Below are 20,104 nucleotides of genomic sequence, written 5' to 3' on the forward strand. Positions count from 1 at the left end.
GGTTGCCATTTCCTCCTCCAGGGGGTCTTCCCAACCTAGGGATCAAACCCATGTCGCTTGTGTCTCCTGCACTGGCAGGCAATTTCCTTACCACTATACATGGGAACACACTGAAAACCTTTTAGTTCTGATAACACCCCTGTCAGGCAGGTGTCATTTAATAGGTGGGAAAAAAGTGAGATGCCCCGACTGGACGGAAAGTGACTTAGCAAAACAAACCCTGTACCTTTTCTTCTCTCTCCTTTTAGTGAACACTTATTTTCCAAACCAAAACACTGGGACACACAGTTTGAGAAGGGAGTTTTTCTCTTTGGTGATTTTACTTGTGTGCAGGGTATTAAAGGAATATCTGATTAAATTACATTTCCTTACTCTTTTGATTAATCACCTTAATGAAAAGAATAAATTATGTAAAAATTGGGAACTGTCTAAGAACATCTGGAATATCCGGCCACCATACTGACCCGTTGGAAGAGGTCAGTCTTCATTCCAATCCCAAAGAAAGGCAATGCCAAAGAATGCTCAAACTACCGCACAATTGCACTCATCTCACACGCTAGTAAAGTCATGCTCAAAATTCTCCAAGCCAGGCTTCAGCAGTATGTAAACCGTGAACTCCCAGATGTTCAAGCAGGTTTTAGAAAAGGCAGAGGCACCAGAGATCAAATTGCCAACATCCGCTGGATCATGGAGAAAGCAAGAGAGTTCCAGAAAAACATCTATTTCTGCTTCATTGACTATGCCAAAGCCTTTGACTGTGTGGATCACAATAAACTGTGGAACATTCTGAAAGAGATGGGAATCCCAGACCACCTGACCTGCCTCTTGAGAAACCTGTATGCAGGTCAGGAAGCAACAGTTAGAACCGGTCATGGAACAACAGACTGGTTCCAAATAGGAAAAGGAGTGCGTCAAGGTTGTATATTGTCACCTTGCTTATTTAACTTCTATGCAGAGTACATCATGAGGAACGCTGGGCTGGAAGAAGCACAAGCTGGAATCAAGATTGCTGGGAGAAATATAAATAACCTCAGATATGCAGATGACACTACCCTTATGGCAGAAAGTGAAGAGGAACTCAAAAGCCTCTTGATGAAAGTGAAAGAGGAGAGTGAAAAGGTTGGCTTGAAGCTCAACATTCAGAAGACAAAGATCATGGCATCTGGTCCCATCACTTCATGGGAAATAGATGGAAAAACAGTGGAAACAGTGTCAGACTTTGTTTTTTTGGGCTCCAAAATCACTGCAGATGCTGATTGCAGCCATGAAATTAAAAGACGCTTGCTCCTTGGAAGGAAAGTTATGACCAACCTTGATAGTATATTAAAAAGCAGAGACATTACTTTGCCGACCAAGGTCCGTCTAGTCAAGGCAATGGTTTTTCCCGTGGTCATGTATGGATGTGAGAGTTGGACTGTGAAGAAAGCTGATCGCCGAAGAATCGATGCTTTTGAACTGTGGTGTTGGAGAAGACTCTTGAGAGTCCCTTATACTGCAAGGAGATCCAACCAGTCCATTCTAAAGGAGATCAATCCTGGATGTTCATTGGAGGGACTGATGCTGAAGCTGAAACTCCAATACTTTGGCCACCTCATGCGACGAGTTGACTCATTGGAAAAGACCCTGATGCTGGGAAAGGTTGGGGGCGGGAGGAGAAGGGGACGACGGAGAATGAGATGGCTGGATGGCATCACCGACTCTGTGGACATGAGTTTGAGTGTACTCCGGGAGTTGGTGATGGACAGGGAGGCCTGGCGTGCTGTGATTCATGGGGTCGCGGAGAGTCGGACACGACTGAGCGACTGAACTGAACTGAACTGAACTGATACTGACCCGTTGTAATCTTGTGAATATTTAAATATTCTCTCTCTTTCTGCCCAGACCTCGAGTCTTTTCTCACATCCTATGTTCCCTTGCTTACTTCTTTTTATTTTTTTAACTCCTTTTTTTTTTTCCTACCACCCAACTCTTTAATTTAGCTTCACTTGTGTATCTTCAGTTCAGTTCAGTTCAGTCACTCAGTCGTGTCCGACTCTCCGCAACCCCATGAATCACAGCACGCCAGGCCTCCCTGTCCATCACCAACTTCCGGAGTTCACGCAAACTCATGTCCATTGAGTCGGTGATGCCATCCAGCCATCTCATTCTCTGCCGTCCCCTTCTCCTGCTGCCCCCAACCTTTCCCAGCATCAGAGTCTTTTCCAGTGAGTCAACTCGTCACATGAGGTGGCCAAAGTATTGCAGTTTCAGATTTAGCATCAGTCCTTCCAATGAACACCCTAGGATTGATCTCCTTTAGAATGGACTGGTTGGATCTCCTTGCAGTACAAAGGACTCTCAAGAGTCTTCTCCAGCACCACAGTTCAAAAGCATCAATTCTTTGGCGATCAGCTTTCTTCACAGTCCAACTCTCACATCCATACATGACCACGGGAAAAACCATAGCCTTGACTAGATGGACCTTGGTTGGCAAAGTAATGTCTCTGCTTTTTAATATGCTATCTAGGTTAGTCATAACTTTCCTTCCAAGGAGTAAGTGTCTTTTAATTTCCTGGCTGCAATCAGCGTCTGCAGTGATTTTGGAGCCCCCCAAAATAAAGTCTGACACTGTTTCCACTGTTTCCCCATCTATTTCCCATGAAGTGATGGGACCAGATGCCATGATCTTTGTTTTCTGAATGTTGAGCTTCAAGCCAACCTTTTCACTCTCCTCTTTCACTTTCATCAAGAGGCTTTTGAGTTCCTCTTCACTTTCGGCCATAAGGGTGGTGTCATCAGCATATCTGAGGTTATTGATATTTCTCCCTGCAATCTTGATTCCAGCTTGTGCTTCTTCCAGCCCAGCGTTCCTCATGATGTACTCTGCATAGAAGTTAAATAAGCAAGGTGACAGTATACAGCCTTGAGATACTCCTTTTCCTATTTGGAACCAGTCTGTTGTTCCATGTACAGTTCTGACTGTTGCTTCCTGACCTGCATACAGGTTTCTCAAGAGGCAGGTCAGGTGGTCTGGTATTCCCATCTCTTTCAGAATGTTCCACAGTTTATTGTGATCCACACAGTCAAAGGCTTTGGCATAGTCAATGAAGTAGAAATAGATGCTTTTCTGGAATTCTCTTGTTTTCTCCATGATCCAGCGGATGTTGGCTATTTGATCTCTGGTTTCTCTGCCTTTTATAAAACCTGCTTGAACATCTGGGAGTTCACGGTTCACATATTGCTGAAGCCTGGCTTGGAGAATTTTGAGCATGACTTTACTAGCATGTGAGATGAGTGCAATTGTGCGGTAGTTTGAGCATTCTTTGGCATTCCCTTTCTTTGGGATTGGAATGAAGACTGAAATTGTGTATCTTAGCTTTTGCAATTTATCTCCTCTGACATGCTTTGAAATTTACAGTTTGTTTAGCAGGATAAACAACTTTGGCCTCATTTACTCCCACATGAAGGTCAGAGCCCGCGTTCTTTGTTGATGTTCCCTTTGCTCTAGTTGTCTCTTCTCGCTTAGCCAACTCGGAGAAGAAGGCAAGAGCACAGATCCTCTGAGCTTACCAGATAATCTGTGGACGAACAAGTCAAAATTGCTGGCAATGGTTTGACTTTTTCTTAGGTTTCTGTTTTCCTCTCCAGGTAATTTCTGTGTTTGCATCCTCCCAAATGGGCCAGTTATTTGAGGTGAAAATGTGTAGAGATGTGAGTCATCAGTAATCACCTTCACCAGTTTCTTGTATTTATAATGGCTGTTTCCTCTTTATTTTCCTCACTTCAAGTGGAAATTGTTTTCCAGCAAAGTCAGGCTTTAGGATGGAGGGAGAAGGCTGTGTACAGGAGGAAAGAGAAGCAGATCAGGAAGAAGGGGCGGTGGTCTGTGTCTGGCCCAAAGATGAAATAACAATCAAACTTAAAGGCGAAGCTACTGCTGAATGATAAACTTGGAATGGATTTTAGGCAGGAATATTTTTATTCAAAGCAACTTTCAAAAGCAGAAGAAATGTTACCAATAACCATTTCAGGACAATTTTTTGAAGGTTCCAATATTGAGTTATAAATCAATGATGTGATGGAACACACTGAGTTGTTTGGCTTCTCTTTCCAGGTTTGCAACACAACCACAGACAGGAAGCATGCAGACAGCTTTCTGGAGAAGTGTGTTACTGAGTCGATAATGAACATTGTGAGCGGCTTCTTTAATTCACCCTTTTCAGACAACAGTACCAGCCTCCAGGTAACATTTCCAAAAAGTAAAAAGCAGCCTGTCACACAGAATTTCTGTACCTTATTTGATGGAAAAAAATTTAACATGTCCAGAAAGTCTGTTTCTACCCTTTTAAGATCAATCTTCTTTCCTAGTATTCACTGTTATACCCCGCTATCTGAGTTTCCCAATCTTTATTTTCAATAAATGAAACTTCAAGCTGAATTCTTTTTGCTCTCTCTAAGCAAAATAGGAACTTTCACAACTGTAGATTGACTGTTTCCCATGTGTCAAAATAACTGGTATGATTCCTTAAATGGATAGATATTTTGACTCAGTAATTCCAGTTTAGTAAATCCTGAAAGAATTAGTATGGATTTATATACTAAGATTTTCACTGAAGTATTTATAATACTTACAAATTGATGTCAACTTTAAATGTCCACAAGCAGGAAATTAACTACTTTGGTGGCTCAGATGGAAAAGAAAATGCCTGCAGTGTGGGAGATCTGGGTTCCATCTATGGTTTTCCAGGGAAAATTCCCTGGAAAAGGAAATAGCAACCCACTCCATTATTCTTGACTGGAGAATTTCATGGACAGAGGAGCCTGGCAGCGTACAGTCCCTGGGGTTGCAGAGTCAGACACGACTGAGTGACTAACACTTTCACTTTTGTTTATAAATACTTAAAATTTTATGTCAACCTCAAATGTCTTCAAGCAGGAGATTAGCTAAACAAATTGTGGTATATCTATAGATGGCTTATTATATTGCAATTCAAAGTCATGGTTTGAAAGAAAAATTGATGACTAAGGAAAATAGTCACAAAGCAATATAAAGTGAAATAGGCCACAAAATTGCATTATAGTGTCCTCCAGGTTTGTGTGTATAAAGAATATATGTGCATATATACATAGAAAAACTCAGTAAGTAATTACCTTAAAAATATTGATACTAATTATCTATACTTGTTAGGATTATTGGTGATTTTCATTTGTTTGGTTGTCAAATATTCTACAGTGATTGTATGTTGCTCTTATAAAAATACTATTTCAGTTATACCTTTTTAGAGAAAACTTTTGGACTGTTAAAATCATGCAAAATTGTTTTTGTAGGTCAAAATTACTGTCTCCTCTACTTGCTCATCATATGAAACCTAAACGTACAATCAATGAAACAAATAAACCCAAGCACCTGTTCTATTTATGCATGCTTGGTTGCTCAGTCGTGTCTGACTCTCTGTGACCCCATGAACTGTGCCCAGTAGGCTTCTCTCTCCATGTAATTTTCCAGGCAAGAGTACTGGCATGGGTTGCCATTTTCTAATCCATGTTCTGTTTATACTTAGAAATAAACAAGGAATTACAAAAGTATACTTAAATTCATATCATTGGCTTCAAGAAATGTCATATTTTCCAGATTAGGAATATAGGTAAAATAATGAATTTTCTATAGTGTCTAATGTGGTTCTTGTCATGAAATGAGTACATAATAAATATCTGTTGAATGAGATGTTCATTAAATAGCACTGAAACTTAAAAAACAAGATTATATTTTATTTTGATGGGCCTCTTTTGATAATGAATAGATATCACATCAGGAGGGTTAATGGTTTGATGACCTGTTTGCCTCTTTCTGTTTTCAGACACATCAGCCAATTTTTATTCAGCTGCTCCAGTCTGCCTTCAGAATTTATAATTGCACCTGGCCAAATCCAGCCCAGAAAGCCTCAGTGGAGTCCTGTATCAGAACTTTGGCTGAAGTGGGTAAGTTGGAGTGTCAGATTTTACTTACTTCACATTATGTAAAAGAAATCAGGCTTTTGTCTAATAGGCAGTATAAAGCAGCTTGTGTGACTTCTATAAAGGTGAAGAGCAGAGATGAGCAAACGATTCTGAACGTTGCATCCTTTTAGGGAGGAGAGTATAATTATTAAATTTCTTCATTTAAAATATTTTAAAAATACTTATTTTTAAATTATTGTATTTCTAACCTTAAATTAATATTTTATATAGTGCTTTAATATAGCTCAGTAGAATATTACACAAATGAGTTTCTTTTTGTTATCTGAGATTTTATTATGGAATTGTCTGTTAAGTAGCCTAATATATTAATAGCTGCAGGAGGACTTCTTGGGGGGTTTTTAGTTTTCTAATTTTGTGTGAAATCTATCCATATTTATTTGAGCCTCTATTATCCATAGGAAGCTTCAGAAATTACAGATAAAATGAAATGCCAGAGAATAACACAAGAGAAGGTTCGGTTCAGTTCAGTTCAGTCCAGTCGCTCAGTCGTGTCCGACTCTTTGCGACCCCATGAATCACAGCACGCCACGCCTCCCTGTCCATCACCAACTCCCGGAGTTCACTCAAACTCATGTCCATTGAGTCGGTGATGCCATCCAGCCATCTCATTCTCTGTCGTCCCCTTCTCCTCCCGCCCCCAATCTTTCCCAGCATCAGAGTCTTTAGTGCATTCTAGAAAGTATTTTTCAGAGTTCTCTCTTTTTTTTTTGAAGTAAATTTGGACTGTTCTAGATGGCAGAAAGGAGGAGGGAAAAGAAATATAGTTTGGACTGGACTTCAGAAAACAAACAGGAGCTGAATCATTCTTCTCAGCTAATGGTGGTTCTGCCGGCATTGCAGGCATTGGAAAGGGCAGCTTATAGTGTGTTTCATTATTGTGATCGTCACTGCTGATATTTGTCAGCATACACCATTTGCCCTGCTAAGCAATTTACATGTATTATCTCATTTAGTCCTTAGATAGGCTCATTGCTTATTTACATTTTACAGCTGGGGAAACAGAATTACCTAGATCAGTTAACTTGGCCAGGGTTACAGTATGTGCTCAGTAAATATTTGATAAATGAATAAACGGTTTAACTAATTAATGACCACTTGAGATATTTTAGTCACTTCTCCCTGTGTGCAATTTGATTTAAGTAATTTAATATTGACAACATATAATGATGGCCCAGTTTTAATTTGAATACATTCAAAAGGAGTTATAACCTAAGAGGATCAATTGAAAATTATTAGAAATAAGAGATGAATAGAGTTCTTCTAGGTGATTGTAAATTGTTAATAAGTATTAAACTTGGTAGATCTTCTATATATCCCAAAGAGAGAATACATTTGAAAAAATATGTCAGAACAATAAAAATAATATTTTAGGCAAAATAAGAAACATGGGAGTAGAATTATATTGCTATTTTGAAGGATATAAAAGATTTTAATAAATTATTTGTTTGAATTTTTAATAAATTATTTAAACTTAATTTAGCAAATGGATTTTATTTAAATTTAATCAGTGGATTTATTTAAATTAGTTAAATTTATAAGGTTTAATAAATAAATACTATTTTGGGATTATAAAATTCATCTTGAAAGGATGTCAGTTCTCCACAGTTTATAATTTTACTGCTTTCAAATGGGACTCTTTCTTTGCATATATTCTCTACCCCCTCCACTTGGGCCTAGACAGCCCATGCAGGGCCATACCCCATTATGCTGTGTCCTCTGACATCTTGGCCTCTGCCTCCTTCTTGTGGAAGCTTCCTCCTCACATCCCAGTGGTTGCCACAGCTCCCATCAGGCTATTGCTCTCTTGCCCAGTGGCCTCTAACTCTGTGCTGGGTCGCTCGTTAGCATGGATACCCTTATCACCTTTGTCACCATGCCAGGCTGTCCACCAGTGTGGATAGCTTCCTTACCTAAGTCTGATTCTCCATTCCAAGGCGCCTCCTAGGCACATGCCTTCCACTCCTTTCTGGGTTCGGACACTCTGGACCACCTCAGCCCCTAATTCTCTCCTTGCCCAGTGTTGGCACTTGACTTTGCTCTGCTCCGCCTCTGGGTTTTAAGATAGAATGTGTGTGAAACTGCCTCATTCGTGTCTGACTCTGCAGTGCCATTGACTATACAGTCCAAGGAATTTTCCAGGCCTGAATACTGGAATGGATAGCCTTTCCCTTCTCTAGGGGATCTTCCCAACCCAGGGATCGAGCCCAGGTCTCCCATATTGCAGGCAGATTCTTTACCAGCTGAGCCACAAGGGAAGCCCTAGGACAGAGTTGTTCAAGAAGAAAAGGAAGAGGCCATCATGAAAGTGAAAGGGTTAGTCTCTCAGTCATGTCCGACTCTGTGACCCCCATTGACTGTAGCCCGCCAGGCTCCTCTGTCCCTGGAATTCTCCAGGCAAGAATACTGGAGTGGGTTGCCATTCCCTTCTCCAGGTGATCTTTTGATTCAGGGATCAAACCCAAGTCTCTTGCATTGTAGGCGATTCTTTACCATCTGAGCCACAGTGAAGCCCAGGCTATCCTACGTACTGTCAAAAATAAAGAACACAAAAGAGAACCTAAATTTTGTTTTGAAAAGACGCACATAGCAAAGTGTCCAGCAGGATATAAATAAAGTATTAACACAGGTTATTGCTGGGTGGTTCAGTTCAGTTCAGTTGAATGGTTCTGTTGTCCATGCTTTCCTGTAACTTGTGAGTTTTTAATAATAGATCTCAAATTGTAATAAAACAATGTTAAAAGCATTTTCATTTTGGCCCAGTCAGCTGGATAATATACTAACCATCAAAAGATAATCTAAAGGAAAAGCAAAATCACCGCAGATGGTGATTGCAGCCATGAAATTAAAAGACGCTTGCTCCTTGGAAGGAAAGTTATGACCAACCTTGATAGTATATTAAAAAGCAGAGACATTACTTTGCCAACCAAGGTCCGTGTAGTCAAGGCAATGGTTTTTCCTGTGGTCATGTATGGATGTGAGAGTTGGACTGTGAAGAAAGCTGATCGCCGAAGAATCGATGCTTTTGAACTGTGGTGTTGGAGAAGACTCTTGAGAGTCCCTTGGACTGCAAGGAGATCCAACCAGTCCATTCTAGAGGAGATCAATCCTGGATGTTCATTGGAGGGACTGATGCTAAAGCTGAAGCTGCAATACTTTGGCCACCTCATGCGACGAGTTGACTCACTGGAAAAGACTCTGATGCTGGGAAAGGTTGGGGGCGGGAGGAGAAGGGGACGACGGAGAATGAGATGGCTGGATGGCATCACCGACTCTGTGGACATGAGTTTGAGTGAACTCCGGGAGTTGGTGATGGACAGGGAGGCCTGGCGTGCTGTGATTCATGGGGTCGCGGAGAGTCGGACACGACTGAGCGACTGAACTGAACTGAACTGATGATGATTTGTTTTTACGAAGGAATTTTTTTTGCATTGTCTTTGCTGTCAAGTATATTTCTGTATTTTGCATTTTAAGGCAGTCTCCTTTCTTCCTCCTCATTTTCCTGCTTCTTCTCTCCCTTTCCTCTTTCTCCCCCTCCCCTTTTTTTTCACTTCCTTTTTGTCTCCTCCTCTTCCTCCCTAAGCATTGATATTCAGCAAATACAATGGGGGAAAACATGGGGCATGGAGGGTATGCTGTTCATACCACTTACAAATTGAGAGCTCTGAGCCACAAGTGAGATGCCATGCTGTATTTCGCATCTGAGTTGCAATTCCCTGAGTTGTTGTTCCCTGTGTAGTCAGGCCAGTTCTTGCAGAGCAGGTTGGCACAACTTTGGAAGTTTAAAACAGTCACTGAAACTCTATCAGTCTAAGAATAGATTTATTTCTATGTTACAGGACTTCATTTTCTATCATTTTCTTTATTCTTTGCTCTTTTTGTGTGCTATAGAGACACATGTGAAAGGAAGTCCAAAAAATGTCTTAAGTCACTAATCAAAGTAGGTTTGGAAGAATGCTTTGGTATGAAATCTCAGCTTTATCTTTGTGTGAAAGCATGTTTTTTTAAATTGAAATATACTTGATTTGCAGTGTTTCAGGTGCCTAGCAAGTGGTTCAGTTGTGTATGCATTTGTGTGTGGGCATGCACACACAGACACACTTTTTTGGGTTCTTTTCCATTATAGGTTATTGCAGTTTATTGAATATAGTTCCTTGTGCTATGTAGTAGAATTTTGTTGTTTATCTATTAAGGTCTTATGTGTAGCAGTGTGTATATGTTAATCCCAAACTCCTAGTTTATTACTCCTCCTGCCCCCTGCCACTTTTCCCCTTTATAACCATTAATTTGTTTTCTTTTTAAAAATATATTATCTTTATTTATTTGTTAAAATTTGTTTTAATTGGAGGCTGTTTACAGCGGTGTAGTGGCTTTTGCCATACATTGGCATGAATCAGCCTTGGGTGTACATGTGTCCCCTCGTCCCGAATCCCCCCCCCCATCCCCCACATCCATCCGTCTGGGTTGTCCCAGTGCACCAGCTTTGAGTGCCCTGTTTAATGCTTTGAAGTTAGACTGGTTATCTGTTTCACATATAGTAATATACATGTTTCAATGCTATTCTCTCAAATCATCCCACCCTCAGCTTCTCCCACAGAGTCCAGAAGTCTTCTTGCATCCCTGGGATAAAGCCAACTTGGTCATGATGTACAATCTTTTTAATATGTTGTTGCATTCTGTTTGCTAGAATTTTGTTGAGGATTTTTACATCTGTGTTCATCAGTGATAACTGGCCTTCAGTTTTCTTTCTTTATGGCATGTTTGTCTGGTTTTGGTATTAGGGTGATGGTGGCCTCATAGAATGAGTTTGGGAGTTTACTTTCCTCTGCAATTTTTTGGAAGAGTTTGAGTAGGATAGCTGTTAGCTCTTCTCTAAATTTTTGGTAGAATTCACCTGTGAAGCCATCTGGTCCTAGACTTTTGTTTGTTGGAAGATTTTTGATTACAGTTTCGATTTCCATGCTTGTGATGGGTCTGTTATTTTCTATTTTTTCCTGGTTCAGTTTTGGAAGGTTATACTTTTCTAAGAATTTGTTCGTTTCTTCCAAGTTGTCCATTTTATTGGCATATAGTTGCTGATAGTAGTCTCTTATGATCCTTTGTATTTCTGTGTTGTCATGATTTCTCCATTTTCATTTCTAATTTTATTGATTTGATTCTTCTCCCTTTTTTCTTGATGAATCTGGCTAATGGTTTGCCTATTTTATAATCTTCTCAAAGAACCAGATTTTAGTTTTGTTGATTTTCCTATAGTCTCCTTTGTTTCTTTTTCATTTATTTTTGCTCTGATTTTTATGATTTCTTTCCTTTCACTAACTTTGGGATTCTTAATTTCTTCTAGTTGCTTTAGGTGTAAAGTTAGGTTATTTATTTGATGTTTTTCTTGTTTCTTGAGGTAAGCTTTTATTGCTGTGATCCTTCTTCTTACCACTACATTTACTGAATTGAATCCCATAGGTTTGGGGTTGTATTTTCATTTGTTTCTATGCATATTTTGATTTCCTTTTCGATTTCTTCTGTCCTTTGTTGGGATAACCATTAGTTTTTTTCCTGTGTCTTTGAGTCTGTTTCTGTTTGTTAAGAAGTTCATTTACATTATTTTCTAGAATTTCACATATAAGGGATATCATATGATATTTGTCTTTCCCGGTCTGACTCACTTCACTTAGTACGATAATTTCTAGGTCCATCCATGGTGCTGCAAATGGCAAGCGTATTTCCTTCCACTTCATTTGTTGTTTCCAGCTGAACAGTTAGGAAGCTGTCTGCATTTGTCCCCCTCTCCTACTCCATAATGGCCTAGTTTGACCCCTCTTTGCTTCCTTTCTGGACCACATAAGCATGCTGTGTTCTTTCCTCACTTAAAACAATATGCTACCAGAATAATCTTGATGTGAAATTCTGTTGTTTTTTTAAAAACATCAACAACAAAGTCCTCAGCCTTCAGCAGCATCCCTTTGTCCAAAAAGCTAAGGATGGATTCCTCACTGCCACATTTGTGGCCTTGCCAGCACAGTCCGGCCTCCTCTTTTGACTTGTTGCTCTCTGCTTCTCACCCCCACACAGAGAACTGGATATTCTGCCCCAGATATTGCTCACATAATAAGTCTCTTTTTCTCTCCAGTTTCCACCATTGCCATTTGTCAGTATCTTTTCCATTACTCTAAAATTTTTATTGTTCAATTTTCTCCATTAAAGCCATTTCTGACTTACAGGTCCAGATCTGAATTCATCCCCATTTGACCATTTATACTTTTCTTACAGTCTTAACTTTATCCTGGCTTACACCATTGCTAAGTATTAATCTACTAGATTTTGAGGGACAACAACTATGAAATGTCTGTGAAAAATACATTAATAAAAGCTATTGTCTAAGATGAAAAACTGAAAAGCAAATTCTGCTTTGTGATGGGTTTTTGTTGTTCAGTCACCAAGTCATGTCCAACTTAATGCAACCCCATGGACTGCAGCATGCCAGGCTTCCCTGTCCTTCATTGTCTCCCGGAGCTTCCTCAAACTCACATCCATTGAGTTGGTGATGCCATCCAACCATCTCATCCTCTTTCATCCTCTTTTCCTCCTGCCTTCAACCTTTCCCAGCATCAGGGTCTTTTCCAAAGAGTGATGGGTTGACCACATCTTCTTTTTGTTTGTTGGTGGATATGCTTCATGGAAAAGCACATCATCAAAATGAAAGCATCCAGAAGTGAGCATCTGTGGTAGGAAAGGGATCTAAACCTCCCTTACTTATGTAGTGATGTTGCAGGAAGGGGGACCCCTTCCAGGGCCCGAAACTGGGCTCTTGTCTAACACTTGGAAATGAATTGTCTGAGGAGACACATGTGCTGACAAAGCAAGAGATTTTATTGGGAAAGGGCACCCAGGTGGAGAGCAGTAGGTTAAGGGAAACCAGAACAGCTCTGCCATGTGGCTCATGGCTCACGGTTTTATGGTGATGGAATTTGTTTCCACGTTGTCTTTAGCCAATCATTCTGACTCAGAGTCCTTCCTCGTGGTGCATGCCTTGTTCAGCCAAGATGGATGCCAGTGAAAAGGATGCTGGGAGGTGATTGGACATGTGGTATCTCCTTTTGACCTTTCCCAAACTCTTCCGGTTGGTGGTGGCTTATTAGTTCCATGTTCCTTACCAGGACCTCCTGTTGTAAAACAACTCATGCAAATGGTTACTGTGGTGCCTGGCCAGGATGGGTGGTTTCAGTCAGTGTGCTTACCCTAACAGTGTTTGAAAACATTTGAAATGTTCAGACAGATAAAAAAGAAGTCCTATCTTTCAACATTTGAAGGTGTGAATGGATTTCCTTTACAGGTTCCCAGGAATAGGATTATAATTAATATATGGCAACTGCAAGAGGCTTGAGAAGGAAATGGCAACCCACTCCAGTGTTCTTGCCTGGAGAATCCCAGGGATGGGGGAGCCTGGTGGGCTTCCGTCTATGGGGTCACACAGAGTCGGACGCGACTGAAGTGACTTAGCAGCAGCAGCAGCAAGAGGCAGATTTAAAAAAAAAAAATTTTTTTTTTTTTTAACCATGCCACACACTTATGTGATCTCAGTTCCCTGACCAGGGATTGAACCTTGGCAGTGTAAACCCCGAGTCCTAACCATTGGAAGCACCAAGTCCTAACCATTGGACTGCCAGGAAACTCCTTAAGAGACAGATTTTTATCCGACTTCAAAGAATAACTGTTTACAGTTCAGTTCAGTTGCTCAGTCATGTCTGACTCTTTACGACCCCATGGATCACAGCATGCCAGGCCTCCCTGTCCATCACCAACTCCCGGAGTTCACTCAAATTCACGTCCATCGAGTTGGTGATGCCATCCAGCCATCTCATTCTCTGTCGTCCCCTTCTCCTCCTGCCCCCAATCTTTCCCAACATCAGAGTCTTTTCCAGTGAGTCAACTCTTCGCATGAGGTGGCCAAAGTATTGGCGTTTCAGCTTTAGCATCAGTCCCTCCAATGAACACCCAGGACTGATCTTCCTTAGAATGGACTGGTTGGATCTCCTTGCAGTCCAAGGGACTCTTAAGAGTCTTCTCCAGCACCACAGTTCAAAAGCATCAATTTTTCGGCGATAGCTTTCTTCACAGTTCAACTCTCACATCCATACATGACCACTGGAAAAACCATAGCCTTGACTAGATGGACCTTTGTTGGCAAAGTAATGTCTCTGCTTTTTAATATGCTATCTAGGTTAGTCATAACTTTCCTTCCAAGGAGTAAGCACCTTCTAATTTCATATTTACAGTTAGTACATTTTTAAAACCTTAGGAGTCACATGTGACTCTTCCCTTTTGTTCACTTCTGTTAAATACAATAGCAAGTTCTATTGGTTCCACTTCCAAAATCCAAGAGTGTTCTCTTGTCAGACACTCTTGTCAAATGCACCATGATATGACGTGGATTACAGAAGAGTCTCATTACTGAATACCCTACCTCTACCCCAGTCTCGCCACAATCCATTTTCTATGTAGTAGTTATAGTGATCTTAAAATGTAAATCAAATCATATCAGTCATTTATGTAAAACTTCCCATTGCACTAAAAATTCCTATTCCTTTTCATGACCTAGAAAGACCTTCATCATCTGAGTTTCATTTACTACTACTTTCCCACATTTCCCTACCTCCATCTCTGATCCACCCACACTGGCCTGCATTCCGTTTCTCATCTGTAAACCTTTTTCTCATCCCAGGGCTTTTGCATGTACTATTCCCATTATTTGAATCCTTCTCTCTCATATGATGACATGTTCAAATGTTAAATGCTCAGTGAAGTGTTTCAGATATAGTTTTCCATATATAGTTTTCCAGCTTTTTCCTACCCCTTGTCCTGTCTTCCTGTTTTATTTTTGTCTTAGCCCTTACCACTGTTTGAAAGCACCTTGTTTGTTTGTTTACCTCTTTGTTGTCTGCTTCTCCCTTTAGAATATAAACTACAAAATCAGGGATTTTGCTTTATTCACTGATTGCTTCTGCTTAAAAGTGTCTGGTTCTGACATAGCTGGTTTTTGAATGTTGTTGACTGACAATAATCCATGAGCTAGATATTTTTGCAGATGGTGAACTTTAGGCATCAGTTCAGTTCATAGATAGGTTAAATGACTTACCTGATTAATAATTAGAGCTGGATTTGAAATCCAGGTTTCTCTGAGTATGGAGTTGATGCTGTAGCAGGTTGCTCCAGAGTCCTTTATTAGGAAGCCCCAACATAAAAACTAGGACTGTGGCAGCTTGGTTTGCCAGGTAGGGATCTGTCTGACGTGTTACAACTCAGGTGCAAAGTCATTTTTGTGTTTCAACACCTCTTTAAGAATACAAAGAGGCATTTATTACAATTGAAACATGTATGAATTTATATTAAAGAAAACAAAGAATATATGTATTTAAGAAAAATGTTGCAAAGTCAGAATACTTAATTTATATAAGGCAAAATTTCAGTGGATTTACAAACTGGTAAACACATTCTTTAAATGCAGATAATTATTATATTGTCTATTCTAGTTATATTTACATAACATTTTGTCATTTGTAAAGTGTTCTCAAGTATATTGGCTGAACTCATCTATCATCAAAAATATTTCATTCTCCTTCATATTTATACATTAGATATAAAAGGTAGTAAAAACAGCAAAAGCATTTACTAGGTCAGAACTTCCCTTCCTAGGAGCAGGGAGCACTGGTTAGTGTTATTGCATATGTATTTGATCAGTAACTCAGTTGTGTCTGATTTTTTGTGACCCCATGAACTGTAACGCACCAGGCTCCTCCTTCCATGAGATTTCCCAAGCAAGAATACTGGAGTGGGTTGCCATTTTTTTCCCCAGGGGATCTTCCCAATCCAGGGATCAAACCTGTGTCTTCTGCAGCACCTGCATTGGCAGGCAGATTCTTTACCACTGAGCCACCTGGGAAGCCTTGTTATTAGTGTTAGACAGTGTGGTAAACCCTGTGATGTGGACATAATCCGTAGGCCCATTTTAAAGATGGGGTCATGAGGTTAGCAAGGTTAGGTAGCTTGTTTGGTCACACAGGCAGGTGTGAACCCCTTCTAGACTGACATACTAGCAGGCATTTGTGATGCTCTGCTATCAAATCAGTTTAAATAACATTGTATTATGCCTTTAAAGTACAAAATATTGATCAGGATGTTAATTTCATTAGTCTGTTATTGTTCTTCAATTTATTCATTTGTATAAAATACAATAGCACATGTTAGAAGTACTTTGAGAAAAAGCATTGAAGGATTACTACCATTTTATTTCATTTAAAAAAGAATTTTGTTCCATGTATTTCATAACCTTCAAATGATTTGAGGGGATTAATATTGGGTACTTTGTTAAAAACATAATCATTTTTCCAAATGGAAATTTTGCAAAATATCTTTTACAAATAGTTTGAATAATGAACATCAATCTTCAAGCCAGTCATGCTCCCCAAATTTGAATGTGTATAAAACATTAACGCTTTGAGAAGAGAAATACAATCTCTCTTAAATTGGTGTGTCTATTTTCATCTCTCTAGTTGTTATGACTGATTGTATAAAGCATTTGACATAATGTATCTCTATAATTATGGTTTTAAAGTAATAATGGAAATTTTAAAACTCCATTATTACTTAAAAAATTAAATCTGAAGGGAGAAGCTAGGAGAAATTTTATAAATACTTTTTCACATATTTATTAATTCAGCTATTGATAATGAGCCTTCATTATCTGAAAAATGTTAGTTGTTAGGGATATACAGTCTGAGAAACCATATTTCTTGCCCTCAGTGAATTTCTAGTACATTGAGGGTAAATGTAACATGTACAGAAATCACAAAGCAGAATAAAACTAGATAAGTGGGATGGGGTAGAGTAGGAGGGAGGCGCAAGATGGGGATGATCAGTTCAGTTCAGTTGCTCAGTTGTGTCCGACTCTCCGTGACCCCATGAATCACAGCACGCCAGGCCTCCCTGTCCATCACCAACTCCCGGAGTTCACTCAAACTCATGTCCACAGAGTCGGTGATGCCATCCAGCCATCTCATTCTTGGTCGTCCCCTTCTCCTCCCGCCCCCAACCTTTCCCAGCATCAGAGTCTTTTCCAGTGAGTCAACTCGTCCATGAGGTGTCCAAAGTATTGCAGTTTCAACTTTAGCATCAGTCCTTCCAATGAACACCCAGAATCGATCTCCCTTAGAATGGACTGGTTGATACCTGTCTGCATATAGCGGATTTATTTCCTCGTACAGCAGAAACTAATGCAACATTGTAAAGCAATCATGCTGCTGCTAAGTCACTTCAGTCGTGTCCGACTCTGTGCGACCCCATAGACGGAAGCCCACCAGGCTCCCCCGTCCCTGGGATCCTCCAGGCAAGAACACTGGAGTGGGCCGCCACCTCCTTCTCCAATGTGTGAAAGTGAAAAGTGAAAGTGAAGTCGCTCAGTTGTGTCCGACCCTTAGCGACCCCACGGACTGCAGCCTACCAGGCTCCTCCATCCATGGGATTTTCTAGGCAAGAGTACTGGAGTGGCTTGCCATTGCCTTCTCCATACTTCAGTAAAAAACAAAGCTCAGTGCTTTATCTGTTACAAAGTTTGAGAATCTGACACTGTGGCTCGAGCATGGTAGATTGATGAATATTTAATATATGAATAAAATACCTGAGTGACTACAAAGAATGAATATTCTACTCTTGTCATTGGCTGCATAATATCCTATTGTGTGCCTATATTCTAATTTATTTAACCCCATTATTATTTATATTGTTTCTAATCATTTTGCTCATGAGGAAGAAAAAGATAAATACCTAGGGGTAGAATTTCTGTATATTATAATTTTGACAGATACTGTATTCTGTAGTGATTGTTCAATTTATATGCCACAAACAATGCAGGAGATAATTTATCTCCTTGATAATATGGTGCGTTATTGGATTCTTCGATCTTTGCAAATCTTTTAAGTAAAAGTATCCGTAAAGATTTAATTTGTGTCTCTCTTCTTACAAGGAAGGGAAAAAAACCTTTCCATATGATTGAGTCGTTGGTATTTCCTTTTCTGTGAACTGTCACTTTTTATTTACTTTTTTTAAAGTTTTTTTTTTTCACCCGATAGTCTGCATAGCCCTTTATCTATTAAGAAAATGCACTCTTTGCCTGTAAGTAGCCAATATGTTTTTCTCAGTTTTTTGTCATTTGAATTTTTTTTGGCATGTAGAAATTATTTTCTTACAGGCTTTTTAGGTTTTGTTTCATCTTCCAGAATGGCCTTGATAAGCCTAAGATGTTGTTTTCATCCCATTGAGAATTTTCATGGTTTTAGTTTGCCTGGTCTGTTTGTTTTTTGGTGTGGCTGTTTACAATTTTGAGTTATCTGGAATATATTTAGTTGTAAGATAGAGGGTGTGGAATCAACTTAATTTTTTCCAGATGAATAGTCAGGTGTGCCAATACTAGTTCTTACATAACCCATTAAATTATATATTATTTTTTAATTTAGGTAAAATTGGTATATAACAGTACACTAGTTTTAGGCTTAGAACACAATAATTTTATATTTTTACACACTATGAAGTGATGACTCTGATGCTGGGAGGGATTGTGGGGAGGAGGAGAAGGGGAAGACAGAGAATGAGATGGCTGGATGGCATCACTGACTCAATGGACATGAGTTTGAGTGAACTCCTGGAGTTGGTGATGGACAGGGAGGCCTGGTGTGCTGTGATTCATGGGGTCGCAAAGAGTCGGACATGACTGAGTGACTGAACTGAACTGAAGTGATCACCACAATAAGTATAGTTTCCATCCTTCACTATGTGTTTGGACTGCCTTGGCTCTTTACGCTCACTTCCTAAGCCCCTTCTCCTCTGAGCTGTTCTCTATGAGTTTTGTTTTGATTTGTGTGTTCATTTGCTTTGTTTTTTAGCTTCCACATGTAAGTGAAATCATATGGTATTTGTGTTTCTCTCCGATTTATTTCACTTAGCACAGTAACCTCCAGATGCATCCATGCTGTCCCAAATGGCAAGATTTCCTTCTTTTTTTGTGGTTGAATAGTTTTCAGTTTGTGTGTGTGTGTGTGATGTATTCTTTATCCATTCAGCATACATTGATGGACACTTTGGTTGCTCCCATTTCTTGGCTATTGTAAATAATACTGTGGTGAACATAGGGGTGTATATACCTTTTGGGGTTAGTGTTTTCATTTTCTTTGGATAAATACCTGAAGTGGAATATGTGGATCATGATAGTTCTATTTTAATTTTTGGAGGAACCTCCACACTGTTTTCCCCTTCGTCAAATGTATATGCCCACCAACAGTGTGCAAGGGTTCCTTTTTCTCCACATCCTCTCCAATACTTGTAATAAAGTTTTCTTTATTTAATTGAGGGGTCAGTTAAGTATAGATTGAGTACCAAACAGGAAAGATACAATTTGTGTATTTAGTGTTCTTCATATTTAAGAATGCTAGTGTTTCAGTTCGGAGAAGGCAATGGCACCACATTCCAGTACTCTTGCCTGGAAAATCCCATGGGCGGAGGACCCTGGTAGGCTGCAGTCCATGGGGTCGCGAAGAGTCGGACACGACTGAGTGACTTCACTTTGACTTTTCACTCTCATGCATTGGAGAAGGAAATGGCAACCCACTCCAGTGTTCTTGCCTAGAGAATCCCAGGGACAGGGAGCCTGGTGGGCTTCCGTCTATGGGGTTGCACAGAGTCGGATACCACTGAAGCAACTTAGCAGCAGCAGCAGTGTTTCAGTTGCGATTTATCCTGAATATTTTGACCTGATTCAGAAAAGGTACCACTCTGCTCACTTATCTTTCTTTTGCACTAGCCATTCTTATTCTTCTGAGCCTGTACAGGGGTGCTTGACAACAAACCAAGTGTTATTAATAAATGCTCACACTTTCTGTTGCGTTTTTCCCCAGCCTTTCAATTTATCTATCTAAACATTTTTTTCCTGGGGCACTTATCACTGTAATATGTGTGTTCTCAGAGATTTTCATTTGCCATTTGCCACCAGTAATTTGGTCTAATTTAAAAATATCACAGAATATGCAATATTTAATGAATAATAATTAAAAATAGATTTCAATTACAT

At 39.8% G+C, this 20,104-nt stretch overlaps 1 protein-coding gene across 5 annotated transcripts in view; it reads left to right on the forward strand.

Annotated features, from left to right (window-relative positions):
- ITPR2 (inositol 1,4,5-trisphosphate receptor type 2) overlaps positions 1 to 20,104 on the forward strand; it is a 639,393-nt gene that overhangs the window by 312,732 nt on the left and 306,557 nt on the right. For all 5 annotated transcript variants that reach the window (XM_055395002.2, XM_055395004.2, XM_088837263.1 and 2 more), the window contains 2 exons: positions 4,094 to 4,222; positions 5,838 to 5,958. In XM_055395002.2, the coding sequence (XP_055250977.1) occupies positions 4,094 to 4,222; positions 5,838 to 5,958 (250 nt within the window). The remainder of the gene's footprint in view (positions 1 to 4,093; positions 4,223 to 5,837; positions 5,959 to 20,104) is intronic.

The sequence above is a fragment of the Moschus berezovskii genome, chromosome 6 (assembly GCF_049115385.1).
Source record: "Moschus berezovskii isolate FMDL1 chromosome 6, NW_MosBer_1.0, whole genome shotgun sequence".
In the NCBI taxonomy this organism is placed as follows: Eukaryota; Metazoa; Chordata; class Mammalia; order Artiodactyla; family Moschidae; genus Moschus; species Moschus berezovskii.